We start from the raw sequence: 22,501 nt of genomic DNA, 5'->3' as shown, positions 1-22,501 counted from the left end.
AAATATGTAATACATTAATAATAAATAAATAATTTATTTATTTTATGTATTTATTTTATTGAATTTTATTTATTTATTAATTTATTTTATGTATTTATTTTATTAAGTTTCATTTATTTATTTATTTTATTACATTTTATTTATTTATTTATTTATTTATAATTCATCCATTCACTTATTTGTTTATTTATTTTTCAAATGTATTAAAATTATTTGGCCCAAATCATTACATTTTAAAGAACGTTTTTGGATAAAACAAATAAAAATAAATAAATAAATAAAAAATAAATAAATATAAGGGATAAAAAAGAAAGAAAGTAAAAAGTAAAGAAAGAAATAGAAAAGTAAAGAAAGAAAGAAACAGTGGGGTGGAATTAAAACATTTGTTTGTGGACATGTGGGCTACTTTTTTTTCTGCAACTTTTTTCTTTTAGCGTTTTTCCCCAATCTCACCTGATTACTGTTAGAAATGTGAAACATTTTGTTGAAATGTAAAAATATTGGGTTCGACTGTGACACAAAGTGACCTGACACCAAATTGAAACCATTTTTGTCCTACAGGAAAAAAAAGAAGTTTAAATTCTTTACTGTAAAAAAACAAATTTAAAAATAATAATTTTTTTAACACAAATCTGACGATTCTCTCCCTCTCCCTCTCCCTCTCTCACTTTATATCTGTCTGTTTTGATCTCTCTCTCTGTCTCCATCTGTCTTGCACTCTCTGTCTCTCACTTCATATCCCTCTCTCTCTCTCTCTCTCTCTCTCTCTCTTTCTCACTTTATATCTGTCTCTCTGTCTCCATCAGTCTCTCTCTGTCTCTCTCTCTCTCTCTGTCTCCATCAGTCTCTCTCTGTCTCTCTCTCTCTCCATCCATCGTTGTTGAAATAGATGAATTATAATGTTTTATGTTACTTGGAGGAAAAAGTAGGAGAAAAAACAAATAAAAAAATGATTTTATCAACACAAATCTGAGGATCTTTTTGCTCGTTCAGTCAAAGTGCATAGCTTTGTAACAGAAACAAAAAATTGTATCTGAAAATTCACATCTTTAAGCCACATTGATCAAGTTTCCAGCAAAGGTTTTCATTCAGATTTCTAGCAGAATTTGTTTAGAAAGAAACGATTTCAGGTGAATGAGGTTCAGAGTCCGACTTTCGTGTTAAACACAGATGAACAGATTTTGTGTATCTACTGGAGAAAAAAAGAAGAAAGGAAACAAAGAACAGGAAAGATTTTTAATGGTTTGTGTAAAAAAAAAAATTCAAATCTGAAGACTTTCCAAGACTTTTGAGGAACTTAGTGGCGGTGTCATGATGGAAGTCTGAGAACTTTGGACACTTTGGTGTCTATGAGCTGCGAATGAAAATGACTGAAAATTGTTTGGGGGGAAAAAGAAATCACATCCTGTAGTCCTGTGTGTGTGTGTATTTCCTTCTATAGCTATTTTAATTAAGTGTACACACACACACACACACACACACACACTGCTGGGTAATTAGCGTGTAATTTGCCGCCCTCCTGTTAGCAGATGTGCAGCAGAGTGTGTTAAGCCTCCAGCAGCAGTTGAACGGGAACAGCGCGGGCATTCGGCTCTCGTTTCATATCTCACTAATCAAACGCACGCTCTCCCGATGACACGCGTCCCCGCGCTCGCGCTCCGCGGCGGCCAATAAAACGTCACACCGCCGCCGCCGCCGTTTTCTTTGAGGTGCGACAGTAAAATACCGGAGACACGCGCAGGCTCGAGGGCGCGCGCTGCGGAGGTAGTGTGCGACCACACCTTTCGCGCGAATCGACGACGTGTTTGCGATAAGGTCGAAAAATCGTTAGAACGGAGCGGCGGACACGTGGACAAACTTTGTCTGAGGTCCCCCCGACAATAAGAAAAAAAAGCGCGTTAAATGTCAGGGGTCACGGACATGGCGGAATCCTTCAGCTCGGAGCTCGAGGAGGATCCCTGCAGAGAGAGCACACACGACGGCGGAACCGTGCGGCTCGTCGGAGCTCCCTTTGATGTCACGAGGCCAGAAATATATATATAAATGTATTTGAGACTCCAGCGCGCGCGCGTGCTCACTCCGTCCACCGTTAAAAACTCTCACTGTTTCCGTTTCTTCATTTCTTATTCATGCTGATGTTTGTAAAATTTAATTTGGTCGACCTACGCCTGCTGATTATTGCTTAATTTCATCTTCGGGGTGGCTGTAAGAATCACAGGCGCCAGACTAATTAACAAGTTCGTGGCTTTACACACACACACACACACACACACACACGATTTTATTGTTTTTAAGAAAAGTTTTTATGTAAAAAGAAAAGGACACCCCCCACTCACACACACACACACACTTTTCCTTTCCTTGTGAGGACCTGCCAAACGGGGACCAGTGAGATATGAGTGTCCTTTTGGAAAAAAAGAAGAAAATATCCACCAGGATTTAAACACAAACACACACACACACACACACACACACACACACACACACACACACACACACGATGCATTGATGCTAATTGCACCAGAGTCTAACCTTAACCTCTAGTAACTAAAAGGAAAACTTTTGTTTTTTTTTATTTATTTTGATTTTATTTTTAAAGACGTTTTTAAGAAAATCTGCAGTTTTTATGTAAAAGGAAAAGGACAAAAAACCCCACACTTTTCCATGTGAGGACCTGCCAAACGGGGACCAGTGAGATATTAGTGTCCTTTTGGAGAAAAGGAGAAAATATCCACCAGGATTTAAACACACACACGCACACACACACACACACACACACACACACACACACGTTTACTTTTGCACCATAGATCAGAGGCTGGCACGGTTGCCCTCTCCATGACTTGTCCTCTTTTTTATTAACAGCCTCTGGTTTCCTTCATATGCGGCCTTTTTCTTTTTTTATTTTGATCTCCAAAAGGGTTTTTTTTTCTTTCACGCTACCGATTTGAGTTTTGCGCCTTTTTTCTGTTTGCCTTACCGCTCCTTTTGAAGTGCCGAGACATTTGGAAGCAATGAACAAGACTCTATTAGTGTCACTAAGGTAAATGGGTGAAAAACACTGTAGAGGTGGAGGAGGGGGATTTTCTTGGTAAACGGGGGGCCAGAGATCCCTCAGAGTTTCCCTATTCTCCTCCTCTCCTCTCCTCCATCTGTCCAGGGTCGAACTCACTGTTATCAAAACATCATCCATTACGGAGCTGACAGCCTCATCGGGGGACCCGGGACCCTGAGAAAAGCCGTGGGGAATTTCCGTCACTGCCCTGCGCCGAGAAGGGGGGAAAAAAATCCGGGAGGGTGAAGGGAAAAAAGAAAAATGAAGGAGAGAATGAAAGAGAGGAGAGGCGATTCATCATGAGGGCTTGTTTTTCTCCCCCTCCCTTTGAGGTGGTAAGGGAAGATTGGTGGAGTGAAGAGAGATGGAGAAGCAGGGGATTAGCAGAAAATCCACTCGCTCCCTGACTTTGTGTTTTATTCCTTCGAGTCATGATTCCATTCCTGTGTCCATTAGGGAAAAAAAAATTTTTTCACGCTACAGTACGTAAATTTCCAAGAATTCAACAGATAAACAGTGCAGCAGTGACAAGCCGCTTCAACGTATGCTGCGTGTCGGGTTTTAGATATAGATTGTCAAATTTACGAGATATATTTTGCGTTCTGAAAACGTTGAGCACGTAACAAGGCGCTAAAACATCATACAGTGGAGCTAAATCTTGAATATGGCCAAAGTGATCTAATATTTCTGATTTTGTCATCGTCAAAAACCATCAGCCTGCTTATAGCTCATTTTTACACATTTCCGTACAAAAAAGACAGCTCACGATTTCTAGAAATATAATTTACAAAAATCTCTCTCAAGGCGAGTGATAACGTATGATGTTATATCTAGACTTTATCTAATGCGTCAAATATATCAAATACGCAGAGGATGGAAGAAAGAAACGAAGCGAGAGACTCGAGAGAACTGAGTGCAAAGAAAAATAAATTAAAATTTTCTTTTTTAATTCCTCAAGTTTGTTCACAGATAAATTGTAAATTTTTTGTAAATCTTTTTGTCCAGACTTTTGCGCAGTATGTTGCCTTTATTTTTGTATTTGATTGAAAATAAATAATTAATGTAATATGGATTTTATTTTATTTTAATAATGCTTGTAGGAGTTCTCACCAAATGTATTTGTTTTGTAATTTATTTGTGTAAACAAAAAAAAACAAACAAAAAAATTTTTTTTGAGAAATTTAGAAATTCAAAAATTTAGACACGGAGATATTTTTTCTTGTTTGATTTCTGCAATTAAAAAAAAATGTACGTACATTTTATATTTAAAAAAAAGTTAGCATATGCTACTTTTATCTTTTTCATTCAAAATGATGTTAATTCAATATCGAAATTTACGATGAATTTTCCGTGTTTTTCCAAAGCGTCAAATTAACCCCCGTGATTTCCTGACATGATAAGACTCTTATTTTGTATTTAGACAGATTCACACCAACACTGTAAGTCTTCATTTAACCAGTAAAGTTAGAATTAGTGTATAAAATCGTCTAAAAAGGAAACACGCAGCTGCGTGAAAAACAGTGTTAAAATAAGGAACCCGAGCAGACGGACCTTATCTTGTGAGCTCGGACACTGACGGTGGAAAAAAAAGAAAAAGAAAAGAATAAAGGCTGTCCATGTTGGCCGGCTAATCTCAGAGGAATGTTGGGGAGGCGACAATAATTGGAAACGTCCGTGATAAAAAATATCGTTTTAGTTGAAAATGTCACTCCAGGAGTCTTATAATTTATTTATTTATTTGTTTATTTATTTATTTAATTATTTTTAAATAAAATGCTTGTTGATGTTTCCATTCGTAGGTTTTTTTTTCATTTTTTTCTTTTCTTTTTTTCTCTCGCTTTTTTCACACACACATGGTGTGTTTTAAAGGTGTTTTAACTTTAATTCCCCCAGAATTACTGATAATTAGGGCACTAACAGTTTTACTACCCCAGAAAACAGGATAATCGCCTCCACACACACACACACACAGACTTCCTCAACACCCAGGGAGCAAAGCAGGCTCGTTCAGCTGTAAACCACTAAAGCTGACTAAAGCTCACCCTCCATTTGCTAGCAGAGGAATAGCGACAGGTGTTCGGCACCCAAACGCTGGAGCGCTGGCCGAGTTGTTAACACCGCTGACCTGGGCTCAGATTTAGCGCTGGTCTCTCTGTATTTTCAGCTCCCAGTCAGATTTAGCGTCTGATCCGAGGTCAGCGGGTAATCGCACGCTCCGCTGTTCTCCGTTTCCGACGCAGATTCCCTCCGGGTTACGAGCGGGGTTTAGGGGGTTGTGTTGCTCTTGATTGCGGGATTGTTATTCGTAATTACTTTGTTGCTCGGCGTTAAGGAACCAGAATGTAAACGCATTCACTTTAGCACCACTGGCACCCACGTTTCCTGTGGTCCCGTTGTTTTTATGCCTTTTGTCACAGAATTCCGCTTACGGTCGTTAACTAGACCTGAAGGAATAACAGCAGCTCCTGAAATCGTAAAACATTCAATTTGTCGCTTATTGACAAACAAATTTAGCACTTGTGGAATTCTGAATCATGTAAAGTTTGAAATTTCCAAATGGAACAATTCACAAAATCCACCATTTCAACTACTTTATTGTTCTAACGATACGTTAAAACGTTAAAAATGTATCTTATGTGCACCTGATTTACTCAGCAATGACATGTTAGATTACCGTTAGCTAACGTAATGATCGAAAACTTCCTACTTGTTCTAAAAACACAGCAAAGTAGTCAGCTTAGCCTGAAGCTAGTGGGCTAGAACGCTTGCCTAGCTTTTAGCATTAACTAACAGATCAACTGCTGGACATGGCTCAGAAACGTTAGCAAAGCTGATCACACAACTAGCCTATATTTTCAGTCACTTAGTTTAATGTAACGTTTCCAGCTGTAGGTTTGATTAACGGGACAAATTTTGTAAATGCTGGAAGTTTTATTTGTGTTTAATTGAACAAACACTACAGCGTTGTTGTTGTTTCTTAGCATAGAATTAGCGAACACACAGAATTTAAGGAGCTTCTAGTAACTTAACTGTATTTGTAATTTAATACTTTACTTTCTGTCAGTCACACTATCTATTCACTGTGACCTTGTCTGTGTTAAAAATAAAAATAAAGATAAAGATAACCTTTTTGGAATTACTGTGCTGCTAATGCGCTAATGAGCTAACTCGATTTTCCAGATTCCTAAATACTGTTTTTTCGGAGAGTAGTGATGGGGAAAATGGTGCATTCATAGAAACAAAAATCTAAAAAAAAAAACCCCAACAACTATAAATTCCTCCTGTGAACGGCGGGAAGGTTTCCCTGAGCCCGTGATGTCGTAGCAACGCGGCTGCTCACAGCGTCAACAGTAAACAAACCGACACGTGTCTGGTTTTGTTTGAGATTATAGCAGTATTTGCGTGAGGTCGGGCGGCGTACCGAGCAATTTGTCAGTTAAATTTCTAATCCATCCATCCTCTATACCCATTTTATTCCTAATTAGGGTCACTACTGGAGCCTATCCCAGCACACATTGAGCGAAAGGCAGGGGTACACCCTGGACAGGTCACCAGTCCATCACAGAGTCACACATATAGACAGACACTCACTCCTATGGGCAATTTAGAATTACCAATCAACCTTTTATACATGTTTTTGGACTGTGGGAGGAAACCAGAGTACCCAGAGTAAACCCACATATGTACGGGGAGAACATGCAAACACCACAACCCAGGATTCAAACCCAGGACCTTCTTGCTGTGAGGCAACAGTACGAACCACTAATCCACCATGCTTCCCCTAAAGTTCTAATCTGAGCAAGTAAACACATCACCAGCATGTTAACCAGCTAACAGAAAACGTTTTCATCCGTCTTCTTCCCTACTCTCTACCTCAAAAATATCAAGTTCAATGCGTTCTCATGTCTCCATGTGTGTTTCTTGTTTTGGTTACCGTGACTCCGCCGCTCATTGCTCATTGGTTAATAATCTGTGCGTTTGTTATGAGTTAATCCCACTGTGTGTACTGTATATCTCGTCTATTCCTGCTTGCTTTGTGTGTTTTTCCTTCCTGTGTGTTTTTCTATCCTTCCCCTTCCTCATTGTCGGGTCGTCACTTAACCCAGCGTCAGTCCGCGATGTTTCCTTCATCTGACATGACTCTACGTAAAATAGATCCTCGGATATCCGATGAAGCGTATACCTACCTCTGCGATTTCAACAACCTGATTATTAGCCCATAATCCAGTTTCGTCTTAAGACGTCAGAAATCCGATAGCAGTTTTAACTTCAGGAGCTTTTTATATTACCGCCGGATTTAAAATCCAGTATCGGATTCCACTATCGGATAATCGCCGTGTTATTATGTGTGTGTACGATGTCTGACACTCAGTATAACAAGAGTGTGTTGTGTTTTGTGTGTTGTGTGTTAGCACCCGTACCCGTCTGAAGAGCAGAAGAAGCAGTTAGCGCAGGATACGGGACTCACCATCCTCCAGGTCAACAACTGGTGAGTGTTTTCAAGCGCAGAGATGCAGAGATGCTAAATGTTTGTGCTGCTGTGTACGCTGTAATGCTACAACTGATTTAGTTGGCAGCTAGCTGACTAGCTAGTTGTAGCACTGATTTAGCAACCCAATCATGACTTTCACAGGAAAAATTGATATAAATATAAGTCGTGTTTGTGAAAAATGCTTTAAATGTACAACATTGACAGTACAGGCAAGTGGTTAAAGAACTGTTGCTAGGTAACTGGAAAATACGGAATGCCGGAAATTTAATACGATTTTGCTTTCGTTCTTCTTCCTGTAAAAGTCTCAGTGGTGATGATTTAATTGATTTAGTCTCGGTGTTAGCAACAGTCCGTATTCTACAGTTGCCTAGCAACAGTTCTTCAACCACTTGATTGTGCTATGTCATTGTTGGCGTACATTTACAGAATTTTATCGCAAACACGACTTACATTTATCTCATTTTATACAACAGAGCAGATGAGGTTTAAGGGCCTCGCTCAAGGGCCCAGCAGTGGCAGTTCAGTGGCCCTGGGATTTAAACTCGCAACCTTATGATCATCAGCCAAACGTTTTAACCACTGAGCCCTTGTGCTGCGTTTCCATGGTAACAGGGATGTTCTAGAACCTTCGCCAGTTCCTTTTAGAACACACCGAGTTCTCTTCCACTGTAGTCCTGCAGGACGGGAACATTTTATGTCGTCCCCCAGCTCCTTCTAGAAGGTAGAGCTTAACCGGAACATGTGGAATTCTCGATCGTCTTTCAGAACTCTCCCAGTTTTTTCCACCGTAGTCCTGCGTTCCAACAACATTCTACAACATGAATAAACCATTCTGGATTGAACACAACCTTTTTCTCTGGCGTAACGAAACGTTTCCATTTATGAATGCAAAGCTGGATCATTTTAGAATGTCTGTTGATTTAGAACATTTTTTCCCCCCATCGCTTTTGATGGCAATTATTTTGTCGCATGTTGCTAGATCATGTTAGAATGCGAGTTGGATTGGAACATACCTAATGCTTTTATTCATTTATTTATATTTTTGGTGTGTTCTGCGTTCCCTAGGATGATGCAAGATCTTTCTAGAGTGCAAACTGAAATGCACAAATGCACTGGTGGCACACGAGTATGTTGGTAATTCGTTGCACTAGGGTTGAACGTGCAATAACACAAAAAACGCAGACCCCTCCCCACGTTGTAGTTAAACCTTTCCTCAGTGATTCTAACATTTCCCAATGTTGCCTGATCCTTCTAGAATGCAATTGATTTGGAACATACCACGTTTAGAATGATCGAGTTCAATCAGTAGGCACCAAAATCAGTCTTGACGTAGTCACGCATTCTCTTGACCACAGTGACAAGGTAGAGCGTTGCCAGATCTTTCCAGAGCACGCCTTTGCACGGCAACAGTGTGGTCCGTTTTCAGAACAGGTGAGGGGGCGGCACGAGGAGTGCAAACAAGCACTTGTCAAATTAAACAGAATTTTCACAGTGAACAGCTGGACTGGTTTATTTAAACACACACACACACACACACGCAGACAAAGGCTGACCGCTGCATAACCCCACATTACGGTGAGGCCGGGGGGCATTTTATGATGGTGCGACCCATGTGTTTTTAAGTCCTGAGGTTGAGCAGCCCAAGTGTCCCTAACAACACGTGAATTCATTACTGACTTCAATCCATTCATTCTACACACAGTCAGGATGCAGGATGGACGCACAGCACTGGAGTTATGTTATGTAGCGTGTCTGGGTGAAACAACCTTCATCCGTGCTTCTCTGAGAGAGAGTGGCTCCAATAGCAGTAGCATATTTACCGCGTGCTTTGTATTTATGGTACATGCTTGCCATGTGAGCGTGCGGTGTGCGTGTGTACATGATGAGGAGGCAGAGCCTGGCGCTCGTAAAAAACCCAGCCTCATGGTGTGAAGCGAGAGGTCAGCCAAGGGTCAAACTTTTACCCCTAAAAGAGGGGGCAGGATTTGCAACCGTATGGGGTTTTGTTCTCGGCTCTGATTGGTCACTGGACAGGTGGCGTGTCGTAACCGAGCTGATTTATGGCCTGTGGTGCTGGTCTGGGGTCAGTTTTAATATTCATATCCCTTATAATACACCAGCATGGAGGCTCAAAAAAAGAAAAAGGGGTAATAAACGGTACCTTTCATTGTCGTTGACGCGGTAACGTGCAACTCTCGTAGCTTTTAGCTGAAAATCTGCAGGTAGTGTAGAAGCTGAAAGGTAGCGGTGGAACATTTAGGTAATTTAAAAAATCTTGCTAAATGAAAGGCAGGGTTTAGTAGCCGTGTTTCTGAGAGACGTTATAGATTAGCGTTAAATCATTTCAAATGGAATCACTTCTCTGGCCCGCTTTAATGCTCTGCATCTCATTTCAAGTCAAGGACACCTTTTTTTTAATCTTTTCAAAACGGATTCATTTATCCTCCATAAATTATCTTAGCTCTTCCCATTTCTGGAGCACAACCTTCATTAGCTCAGCGCCGGCCATTTGTGGCGTTCGACCCCCAGCTTTTTTTTCAAGGGAACAGGAAATGGAACCGCGTGCCCCGAGGTCAAATAGCAGGGACATAAATCATGTACGGACCCAGGGCACTGGCACCTACAGGTCAGAGGCCACGAGGGGGGTTTTTAGACTGAGGAAGACCAGAGCTGCACCTCTGCTCAGTGTGTGACGTCACATGGGGTCGCAGAGTCAAAGGGTGAGAGGTGAAGCACTGTAGGGGAAGAGATACTAAAAAGCACTCTGTACGCCGACATCCCTGACATTAAAGCACCGCTTTTTTAACAAGGACTAGTGGCTCAATGCTTTTCTAAATTTTAAAATAATACATTTACAAAACAAACTTAAAAGTTAACTGTAAATCTTTAATAATAATAATAATAATAATAAATAATTTTAGTATGAGAAAAGCTGTGTTAAAAAAAAATCAGACTGTGTGCTTGTCGGCCTACCACAAATAAAAGAAAATGAAAAAATGTCCCTTACTATTAATTTGAGCAGATATCTCAGCGAGAGAGAACGCAGTGATACATCGAGCTTCATCAGCGCCTGTGTTCATATAATAGAAAGAACAAAAAGGTTGTGGAATTGTTCTTGTGGCTTGTGTGACAACTGGTTATTGTTTGTGTGTTTATGTGGAAACTGGTGTGTGTCTTTGCTAAAAAAATGTACAGATATAGATAAAAAAATTATAAAGAATTTACAAAAGTATGTCTTTTCACAACATTCTATTATTATTTTATTGTTATTATTATTATTATTATTATTATTATTGTTGTTGTTGTTGTTGTTGATATTATTGTTATTATTGTTATTATTGTTATTATTATTAGTGTTATTATTATTGTTATTACTATTATTATTATAATTACAAATTTTATTATCGTTGTTATTATTATTATTATTATTATTATTATTATTATTATTATTATTATTATTGAAGGAATCCGTTGAGTGCTCTTAGAATTTCGTGATGAGATTGAAAGAACTGTGGCGTATAACCAGCTGGTTCTCATTATATCTATTTATCTGTCCAGGTTCATCAACGCCAGGAGGAGGATAGTCCAGCCCATGATTGATCAGTCGAACCGCGCGGGTGAGTCCACCAACGCTATTCTCGCTAAAGCCTACTGGCTTACTCTCGCCTGCGCTCTCACACGCTTCCACTAAGTGGGTCCAATATGAACCAAAGACGTTAACAGAGTTCCAAGAGTCTTTATTAAGTGGCGCAAAACGAATCGCTGAACCGAGTGATATATTTCATCCTTCTATTCTCTCTCTCTCTCTCTCTCTCTCTCTCTCTCTCTTTTTCGCTCTTTTTCTCCCGACTGTCTGAGTCTTGTTTCTGTTGAGCTGTAGTAAAGTTTATGGGCTGTGAGGGGGGTGTGCGGGTCGGGCAGGCTCCAGGCCGAGGCAGGGAGGGGAGCCGGGGAAGTTCAAAGGCATTTCTGTGGGTCTGAACTGCTGCCCTCATGCCAGTTAACCAGACACAGCTCACAAACCCCATACGGACTGTACGCTAATGGGCTGGGGTGGGAGGGATCGGGAACGGGAATGCACCACTGGAACGGTACAGCGGTACATACTTGATTTTAGAAGGGCTCTAACCGGAGTTTATGTGTGTGTGTGTGTTGTTGCAGTGGGTCACGGTGGGCCGTACACTCCTGACAGTCAGCCCATGGGAGGATACATGTTGGATGGACAGGCTCACATGGCCGCCAGAGCCCCAGGTGACATTTCCAGTGCATGCTTTGTACTGTTCACGTGTTTAAAGGGGCAGTGTGCAAAGTTTAGAACTGTTCCTGAAAGTGACCTGTAAGAATGACATGCATTCAGAGACCTTTATACATAATCAGTGTAACAGTTCTGGCTAGTTTCTTTATTTCAGGCCTGTGTTTACATTTTGCCAGCCCAAAAATTAGCCCCGCCTCCAGCTGAAAAGAAACTGCATACCAGGCGAATATACCTTCATAGTTTTTACAAGTTAGAATTCACCTTATTTACTTCATTAGTTACTGGATCAACTTCCTCAGATACAGCATTAACTTACTTAGTTAGTGATGTAACTTAATTAGATACAGCGTTAACTTCTTTGGTTACAGAAGTAACTTCCTAAGACACAGCATTAACTTCCTTAGTTACAGGAGTGACTTCCTTTGATACAGTGTTAACTTCCTTCGTTAAATAAGTAACTTCCTTAGTTACAGAAGTAATGTCCTTGGATACAGCATTAACTTTTTTAGATACCCTATTAACTTCCCTAGTTACAGAAGTAACTTCCTTAGATACAGCATTAACTTCCCTAGTTACAGAAGAAAATTCTTTAGATACCCTATTAACTTTCTTAGTTACAGAAGTAACTTCCTTAGATACAGCATTAACTTCCCTAGTTACAGAAGAAAATTCTTTAGATACCCTATTAACTTCCGTAGTTACAGAAGTAACTTCCTTAGATACAGCATTAACTTCCTTAGTTACAGGAGTAACTTCTTTAGATACCCTATTAACTTCCTTAGTTACAGGAGTAACTTCCTTAGATACAGCATTAACTTTTTTAGATACAGCATTAACTTCCCTAGTTACAGAAGTAACTTCCTTAGATACAGCATTAACTTCCCTAGTTACAGAAGAAAATTCTTTAGATACCCTATTAACTTTCTTAGTTACAGAAGTAACTTCCTTAGATACAGCATTAACTTCCCTAGTTACAGAAGAAAATTCTTTAGATACCCTATTAACTTTCTTAGTTACAGAAGTAACTTCCTTAGATACAGCATTAACTTCCCTAGTTACAGAAGAAAATTCTTTAGATACCCTATTAAGTTTCTTAGTTACAGGAGTAACTTCCTTAGATACAGCATTAACTTCCCTAGTTACAGAAGAAAATTCTTTAGATACCCTATTAACTTCCTTAGTTACAGAAGTAACTTCCTTAGATACAGCATTAACTTCCTTAGTTACAGGAGTAACTTCTTTAGATACCCTATTAACTTCCTTAGTTACAGGAGTAACTTCCTTAGATACCCCATTAACTTCCTTAGTTACAGAAGTAACTTCCTTTGATACAACATAAACTTCCTAAGTTACAGAAGTAACTTCCTTAGATTCAGCATTAACTTCCTTAGTTACAAGATCAACTTCCTTAGCTACCGTAGTTACAGGATCAGTGTCTGAAGCGACATGTGCAGTAAATATTTGGAGGTCTTTCTTCACCTGTAGGAATCATATACCATGAAACATACTTTAGAAAACACCATTCCTGCGTAATACCTGGATCATCTCTTTAATTTCAGGCTTCTGCAGAGATTTTCTTTCACCCATAAATTATCTTTATCGCCAGCAGGAACTAAGCTGCTCAGCTCTGTTCCTTTTCCTTAAACACGAGTCGAGCATCGAGTCATAGATTCAGCTTTTTAATGAGGCTGTAATTCACCTCACTGGCAGCAGAGGGCCCTGAATATTACAAACTGCTCCTTTAAACATGTTTATATCACAGCTATTCAAGTGTACTAGAATGAAAGACTCAACAGTGAATAACTCTCTCTCACTCACTCCCTCTCTCTCTCTCTCTCTCTCTCAGGTTCATTGGGGATGGGGATGGACAGTCAGTGGCACTACATGTAACCAACGTCTAGTGCGTCTTAACACCTACCGAGGTGTCAGGTGAGTCCAGTCAAGACTGTGCGTGTGTGAACATGTTTGTGTGTGTGTGTGTGTATGTGTGTGTGTGTGTGTGAGAGAGAGAGAGAGAGAGAGAGAGAGAAACAAGTTTTTCTTTTAAATCAGATTCCACATTTCACATAAAAACAGAAATCCTGTAGCGTTTTTGAGTCAGAGTGACAAATGATGCAAGGAAGAAAGGACAAGCTAAATAGAGAGAGAGAGAGAGAGAGAGAGCTTGTTAGTTCCTCTGCAGCAGTGCAGCTTTTCTTTCCCTCTCTGTGATTCATTGTACTCAAACAAATACATCTGTCATATCCCATAATGCCCCACAACACCCGTACAGTTGAACTCCACCCCTTCTGCATGCAATTCTCAGAGCTGAGCGTTTACCCTCCTTAATCTCTCCTTCTTTTTTTCTCTTTTCCTTTCTTTTGTTAAATCCACGTATTATTTGCTCAGCTGTTTTTTCCTTTCTTCTCCGACTCGAGCACGTTGAACGCCCACATCCCACTCTGATGTCACAGGGCGATATTGTTATTGCTCGTGCAGTTACAATGGCATTCAACGGGAGTAGAATTTATTGGGTGATGACAGTCAGGTTTTGTCGAAGAAGACCAAGAGCTTATTTTCTCACTCCACATTTCCCAGCGACGTTTAATGTGACATTACTGAGAAATCCGGTGTAGAATAGCGGAGAAGTTGGTAAATCCGATGCAGCTATATGACGCAGTTACAGCGGAGACGCGACTCGGCTAGTTAGCGATAGACGAGATGATAAGCGTGATGGTGTTGATGGCGGGATTAGCGCCTAAGCTTTGGGAGCTGGTGTGTTTGTGCAGAGTGGACAGACTAAGAGGTGAGAGAACTCGGAAGACTAAAAGGACTAAAGCGCCACTGCATCCTATGTAGAGATGAAACCTAGATGAACTGCATCACTATCATACACACACAGACACACACACACAGGTAGTCCAATATCATCCTGATGTGAAGTGAAAAGGTATAAATATATAAATAGAATCAAATTAAACATATTTTCTAGGGCCGGATTTTCCTTTAGGTGGCTTAGTGGTTAGCATTGTTGCCTCACAGCAAGAAGGTCCTGGGTTCAAATCCTGTGTGTGTGGCCTTTCTGTGTGGAGTTTGCATGTTCTGCCCGTGTGTGTGGTTGTCTGTTTATATATGTGTGGCCCTGTGATGGACTGGTGACCTGTCCAGGGTGTACCCCTGCCTTTCCCCCAGTGTGTGCTGGGATAGGCTCCAGCAGATCCCTGTGACCCTAATTAGGAATAAAGTGGGTATAGAAGATGTTAAAATTCCTTTTCAATTAAATATAGTTCAACCTTCCATTTTCAGAAAGGGATCCCTTGAAGGAGAAAGAGAACTCTAATTAGTTCAGTTTTTACCCCTGACTCCTGCTGAAACCTTACGCAAAAATATGTATCAACTTTGAAGGTTCTTCTGATTTCATTTTGGAGCCTACAACTTCCCCATGAGAACAGGTTCCAAGCAGCACCCGAGGAAACTTTAAAACCTTTGAAGTACACAAGAAGCATGGGAAAAGCTCAAAAATGAAAAAAGTGGAATATTTTATTTCTTAAACATCGCTAACACTCATGCTAGTTCCCCTTCCTTTAAGCAGCTACACAGCTAGAATAAACAACACAAAGTGATTAAAACATCTCACACGTCCCGTAATCACCGTCTACGTATGCTGTAAAAGCCCGAACATGTAAAATCCTCCACGGTTGTTTTTATTGTCACGCCGCTCATTAGGAAAGTCCCACAGCTGAAAACGTAGCGGTTTGGCTCTAGAAAACAGCCGAGGAGACACGTTCCAGTTTCTGAAAACGTCATCTGGTTCCTTGAAACAGCGCTGGCTCCAGTACTGAGGAAAGAAAAGAGAGAGATTTTGTAGACTGTAAAAGCTGATATTTCTCTACTCACTGTTGTTTTCCGCGTCTGAGACTGAAACACACTGACCGCTTGCTTTCTTTTTTTTTTTTTTTTCTTACAGCACCAAAGATGGCGAATCGTCAACGCTACAAATCCCAGAAGCCTGATAAATTACCTCTCCGTGGCTTAAGGAATGCAAGTGCCTCGCTGCCACCACAGAGACTGCTTCAGCAGGCCGTTACAGCCGTCTCGTTCAAAATGGCCGCCCCAGCTGGAGTCTGGCGAGGACTGGGACATCAATCATAATGGGTCAAAAAAAAAAGAAAAAAAAAAAAGAAAAAGAAAGCTCCTCTACTACCCCCAGCTTTACCTGCTGTAGGCCTGGAGACAAAGACTGAACTGCCTTAAAGGATAAAGACGCTCCAATGTTAAACCTCAAATCTGTATTTTGTTCAGGGGTTTAAACGGCTTTATTGTGCTCCTTTCTAGGACTTTTGATTGAAGGCCCAGAAATGACCTCCCATAGCTGGCTAAGAGGAAGTAGTTTAATATCATTAGCATGAGTATCACACTGTGGGCTTATTTTGTGAATTATTAATGTATTTACCCTGATATTTAACTCCAAATGGTTATTTATGTAGTGGCGCGAAAGCAGAGATTCAACAGCAGACTTCATCAACTTCCTTAGATTCAGGATCAACTTCCTTATTTACAGCATCAGCTTCCTTAGATTCAGGGTCAACTTCCTTATTTACAGCATCAACTTCCTTAGATTCAGGGTCAACTTCCTTAGATTCAGGGTCAACTTCCTTATTTACAGCATCAACTTCCTTAGATTCAGGGTCAACTTCCTTATTTACAGCATCAACTTCCTTATTTACAGCATCAACTTCCTTAGATTCAGGGTCAACTTCCTTATTTACAGCATCAGCTTCCTTAGATTCAGGGTCAACTTCCTTATTTACAGCATCAGCTTCCTTAGATTCAGGGTCAACTTCCTTATTTACAGCATCAACTTCCTTAGATTCAGGGTCAACTTCCTTAGATTCAGGGTCAACTTCCTTATTTACAGCATCAACTTCCTTAGATTCAGGGTCAACTTCCTTATTTACAGCATCAACTTCCTTATTTACAGCATCAACTTCCTTAGATTCAGGGTCAACTTCCTTATTTACAGCATCAACTTCCTTAGATTCAAGGTCAACTTCCTTAGATTCAAGGTCAACTTCCTTAGATTCAGGATCAACTTCCTTAGATTCAGGATCAACTTCCTTAGATTCAAGGTCAACTTCCTTAGATTCAAGGTCAGCTTCCTTAGATTCAGGATCAACTTCCTTAGATTCAGGATCAACTTCCTTAGTTACAGCATCAACTTCCTTAGTTACTGCAAGAAGTTCTTTACTTACAACATCAACTTCCTTAGTTACAGCATCAACTTCCCTCAGGTACAGCTTCAACTTCCTCAGATTAGGATCAACTTCCTTAGTTACAGCATCAACATCCTTAGTTACAAAATCAACTTCCTTAGTTTCAGGATCAACTTCCTTAGTTACAGCATCAGTTCTCTTAGTTACAGCCCAGAAACATCCTTAGTTACAACATCAAATTCCTTAGATTCAGGATCAACTTCCTCGGTTACAGCATCAGTGTCCTTAGTTACAGCAACAACTTCCTTATTTACAATATCAACTTCCTTTCTTAGAGAAAGGAATTTCCTTAGTTACAGAATCAACTTCCTTATTTACAGCATCAGTGTTGTAACTACACGATCAACTTTTTTAGTTATAGCATTGAATTTTTCCATACAAACATTGACCTCCTCAGTCAACGGTATTGACTTCCTTAGTTATAGCACTGACTTCCTTAACTACAGGATCAACCTCCTTAATTACAATATCAGCCTTCATAGTAAGCAGATCAGCTTCCTTAGTTACGACATTGTTTGGTCAGTGGTGGATAGAAACACCTGAAGGTATCAGAAGGTCAGCTGATGGTCACTGGATGAAGATGCTGATGATCTAAAAAGCTGTCTCTCCAGTGTGATTCGTCTGTTTAGACGCTGAAACTAGCGTGTTCATTTCGGATCATCGTGAGCTCCGAAGACTTCCACACACCATTCACACCATTTTAGCTCCAGCTCACATTGACTAATTCCCTGTCTTCCAAACTGGTGCTTGAGCTCCTCATGTGGGTTTGTCCAGGTGCACTGGGGAGCTGAATGAGGCGTTTAAAATCGCTGATGTGCAGAAACACATAAATACCATGAGGACACCAAAAAGACCTAATAACACACACACACACGACTCGACCAGTCCAGAAAACCAGCGTGTGGCCTGCTGTGATTTTAACGACACATCCCACCGAATCCTATCGGAGGTCACGTCTGTGCTTTCTCAAATCTCCCCCCCCCAAAAAAAACCCCACGCTGAATAAAATACACACTTTGAGGTTTAACACTGACCTTTAAGATGTTTAAAAAGACTTTTACGAAGACCTTTAAGAAACACACTTCTTCTCACCAGCAGCAGGACGACCTGCGGATATTTCAAGGATCTACTTCATACGGGATCTATGTGGAAGTACATTGAAAAAAAGAAGAAGAAGAAGAAGAAGAAGAAGAAGAGGGATAACAAAAAAAGAAAGAAGGCCTGGAGGACAGTAAATAAATAAATAAATCAATAAAATGCTTGTATCGATGGTACGGTTTGATTTTTTTTTAGATGACATAGGCACTAAGCTTGCAAAAAAGAAAAAGAAAAAAGATTTTAAGGTTGATTGTATAATTTTGTAGTGCTGCAAAAAAAAAACAAAAAAAAAACCAACACACCAAAATGCAAAGATGTTTACCTTTACGAATACGCCGCAGATGCACAGAGGTTTTTTTTAAAAATGAAAATAACAAAAAATGATGAATGTTTATTGCGTTTCTTATGCCTATCTGCTGCTTTGGCATAGCTCTCGGACGAGTAACGGTGCTCAGAAGAAAAAAACACGGAAAAAATAAAAGAAGAAGAAAAGTCCATGATTGTAAATGTTCTGGTTCGCATCGGTACACCATGTTCTGTATTTTCCGCACTATGTGTGTTTGTGTGTGAGAGTGCGTGTGCTGTTTTCATAAAACTTTTTACCTCAATAGCTGATGGCTGGTTTTTTTTTTGTTTTGTTTTTTTACAATTTTCTGAGCAATACAGCGAACGCGAGCTGGACGTGTGCGACACCTGTAGGACATCTGAGGTACTGCAGCATGGGGATGGTTTTTATTTTTATTCACACAGCATCCATCCATTCTTTTCTATAATTAGGGTCACGGGGATCTGCTGGAGCCTATCCCAGCTCACACTGGGTGACAGACCTGGACAGGTCACCAGTCCATCACCTCATCCACACACATAAAGACAGACAACCACACACACTCATGGGCAATTTACAATTACCAATCAACCTAATGTACATGTTTTTGGACTGTGGGAGGAAACCAAAGTACCACGCAGGACACAAAGTCCACACCGAAAGGCCCCTGCCTGTTCAAACCTGGGATCCGAACCCAGGACCTTCTTGCTGTGAAGCAACAGTGCTAACCACTAAGCCACCGCGCTGCCCCATCTTTTATTACAGTTCACTTCTATTCACTTTTTTATTTTCTTATTTCAGACATAAAGGATAAAACACAAGTCTGGCTATAAATCACACTGGGAACTGACTCCTATTTGCTTGTGAAATGCGAGATGCATTTACTGCAGCAAGAAAGCCAACGTATACCGGGTCACACAATCCGCCCTGTACATCACCGTACTGAGGAATAAAACACTCCGTGTCTCGCTGTTATAGAAAAATCTTCAACCCGAAGTGGATTATTTTTCCCATAATAGTGTGAGGGTTTCTATCATTTTCTAACATAGTGCTAATAGTTTAATTTCTTTTTTAATTAATCAATTTAATTGAAAAATTTTAAAAAATTCCTGTTTTTACTCGCATCACAACGGCTATAAAGATATGATTCCTCATCTTCTCTCTCTCTCTCTCTCTCTCTCTCTCTCTTTCTCTCTGACACTCTTTATCTATGTCTGTCTGTCTCTGCTCTCTCTCTCTCTCTCTCTCTCTCTCTTTATCTCTGTCTGTCTGTCTCTGCTCTCTCTCTGCTCTCTCTCTCTCTCTCTCTGTCACTCTCTCTGTCTCTCTCTCTCTTTATCTCTGTCTGTCTCTGCTCTCTCTGCTCTCTCTCTCTCACTTTATTGGCATGACCATATACATGTACAGTATCACCAAAGCATTAATGTAAATAGAAGAACATCTCTTATTAACAAATGAACATTGAGTTTCCCGGAACATAGAAACGTAGGAAAATAAATATAAATATAAATTAATATAATTATTAAGATAACACAAACAGGGCTGTGTGTGTGTGGGTGTGTGTTTGGGTGGGTCACTCAGGTTGTGACTGTCCTGCTAGAACGCAGCTCTCCTTCATTTGCCCTATCAGCATGGGCAGTTTGTCAGTGTTGGTCAGGAGGGAGAACTTATTTCGATATATATAAATAATATATAAATATATTTCACGTAGGAATTTGTTGTTGGATTTTTTTTTTACATTCTGTTGTTTTACATTCTCTCTCTCTCTCTCTCTCTCTCTCTCTCTCTCTCTCTATCTATATGAGAAACCTGACACTGGAGACTCCTTCCATAAAGGTTAACTTAAATGTTTCTTTACAGAAAACATCAGCATGTTGTTGTTAATTCACATTTCAAAAAAGTCTGTTCGTCATCAGACCAGTCACTGTGTTACTATGGAAACCCACTGGAACGAATTCGACCATGCAGCCGGAACCACTCTGGGAGCCGCTGTAATGGACAATTAATCAACACTCTCTGACCAGTCAGAATGTGTACAGTTATGGCTTCGTGTAACGATTAACGGGTCAATGATGGATAAATCCGGTGGCCGTCACACTTACAGGAAGAGAACGGGATTAGATATCGGGCTGGATCAGGTTCAGACTGTGTGTGTGTGTGTGTGTGTGTGTAGATGTAGAGGTTCTCAGGTTGCCCCATGAAAGCATGTATAAGGGCAGGAAGTCGCCCTCATTTGAAGAACTAATTAGAATCATTTAAGCAGGAAACAAAAACATGTCAGAGCCGATGCTGGAGCTCAGGAGAACTCGGAGCTGCACAGACCCCGAAGCCGATGGAAATGTGACGAAACCCAGACAGGAGCGCCTTCAGGTTCATACCGTTTAGAAAGTTTATTGACTTCTCTAGATATAACCTTAGCTACCGTAATTGTCCCGTGTTTAATCCTAATGATGATTAATGATACAGTAATTTAATACCAAAGTCCTGGCATCAGAGTCGAGGTCATGTCTATGCATTATTAAAAAGGATGGACTGGACAAAATGATCCAAAAGGTAGATCAGGAAAGATGTGTTGTGTGGGGTCTGACGTTGGAGACAAAGAGAAAGAGAGAGACAGAGAGAGAGAGACAGAGAGAGAGACAGAGAGAGAGAAAGAGAGAGAGAGACAGAAAGCGAGAGAGAGAGAAACACAGCGAGAGAGAGACAGAGAGAGAGAGGGACAGAGACAGAGAAACAGACAGAGAGACACACAGAGAGAGAAAGACACAACAAGAGAGAGACAGAGAGAGCGTGAGAAAGAGAGAGAGAGACACAAAGAGAGACAGAGAGAAACAGAGAGAGAGAGAAACACAAAGAGATAGATAGATAGATAGATAGATAGATAGATAGATAGATAGATAGATAGATAGATAGATAGATAGATAGATAGACAGAGAGAGAGATCAAATAAATAACAAACAAACAAATAAATAAATAATTTGTCCCAGCTCATTTTATGTTTAAATCCTCAGGACGTGTTGATGAGGCCCAGAGTTTCCATTCTTCACACTCATGACTATTTGTTCATCATCATTACAGAATAAATCGATTCATAACAAACAACTGACTGATGAGACGAGGCTTTAACATGTTAAAGGTGTTAAAGCGGCAGTCAGTGATTTATCAGACGTGACGTTCAGTGTTTCGAGATGAATCGACTGATAAGAAGTTCCTTCATAAGGGCAGTCGACGTGGGCCGCTCTGAACGCCCGATGTGACACGTGTGTGAACGTTTGGTCATGTGATCACGTGCGTGACAGAAGGAGTCGTGTGAGGAACTCATCTACAGAACGAGAAATTAGCATGCAGAGTGGAAATCATGGGGTAAAAAAATAAAATAATAATAAAAAAAAAAAAGAACATGGAAAAATTGAGTGTCTTAAAACCACACATAAAATTTATGCTTCACTAAAAGGAAAAAAAAATGTGTTTTTATATCTGGATCTTTATTTTTTTTATTTCATCAGGTCTGGAGACGTAAAGGGGGTCAAAAAAACTTCTTTTCATACGATTTCCCTGTGGATCTCAGAAACCGAGCCTTGCTTCAGGACTTGTTTTAAAATCTTTGGCAGGTGATTTATTTGTAAAAACCTCATAAAATCCACTCACTTCTGATTTTTCTTTTTTTCCCCCTCAACACGGGGGGAAAAACTTTTGGAGTACGGAATATGTTTCTCGCTAGGGTTTTTCTGGCCACGTTACAGGCGGGTGTTAGCCGAACGTTAGCTAAAAAGCTAGAGTTATGAACTCTGACGGCGTCTTTGTGCTCTCAGACTCACGGCTCCTCTGATCAGCCAGCGATGACATCATCAGCGACGAGAAAAAACGCCGGACTGTGTCCATTCAGGAAATCTCAGACTCCAATAATCCACTGGTGCAGAGAAGACTCATCTATCAACTAAAGTACTTGTGTGTGTGTGTGTGTGTGTGTGTGTCTTAGGGGGCACATTAAGCACAGACAGACACATAAAGAACATTCAAATGG

The 22,501-nt window shown here is 40.3% G+C and overlaps 1 protein-coding gene across 2 annotated transcripts in view; it reads left to right on the top strand.

Moving 5' to 3' along the window:
• meis1a (Meis homeobox 1 a) overlaps nucleotides 1-18,248 on the top strand; it is a 37,251-nt gene extending 19,003 nt beyond the window's left edge. For both annotated transcript variants that reach the window (XM_058380429.1, XM_058380428.1), the window contains 5 exons: nucleotides 7,468-7,544; nucleotides 11,106-11,164; nucleotides 11,709-11,798; nucleotides 13,649-13,731; nucleotides 15,749-18,248. In XM_058380429.1, the coding sequence (XP_058236412.1) occupies nucleotides 7,468-7,544; nucleotides 11,106-11,164; nucleotides 11,709-11,798; nucleotides 13,649-13,692 (270 nt within the window). In that variant the 3' untranslated portion in view covers nucleotides 13,693-13,731; nucleotides 15,749-18,248. The remainder of the gene's footprint in view (nucleotides 1-7,467; nucleotides 7,545-11,105; nucleotides 11,165-11,708; nucleotides 11,799-13,648; nucleotides 13,732-15,748) is intronic.
• The last annotated feature ends 4,253 nt before the right edge of the window (nucleotides 18,249-22,501 follow it).

This window comes from Hemibagrus wyckioides, linkage group LG26 (assembly GCF_019097595.1).
Source record: "Hemibagrus wyckioides isolate EC202008001 linkage group LG26, SWU_Hwy_1.0, whole genome shotgun sequence".
Classification (NCBI taxonomy): domain Eukaryota; kingdom Metazoa; phylum Chordata; class Actinopteri; order Siluriformes; family Bagridae; genus Hemibagrus; species Hemibagrus wyckioides.
Note: the sequence above shows the minus strand (reverse complement) of the source record. Positions and strands in the feature narration are given on the sequence as shown.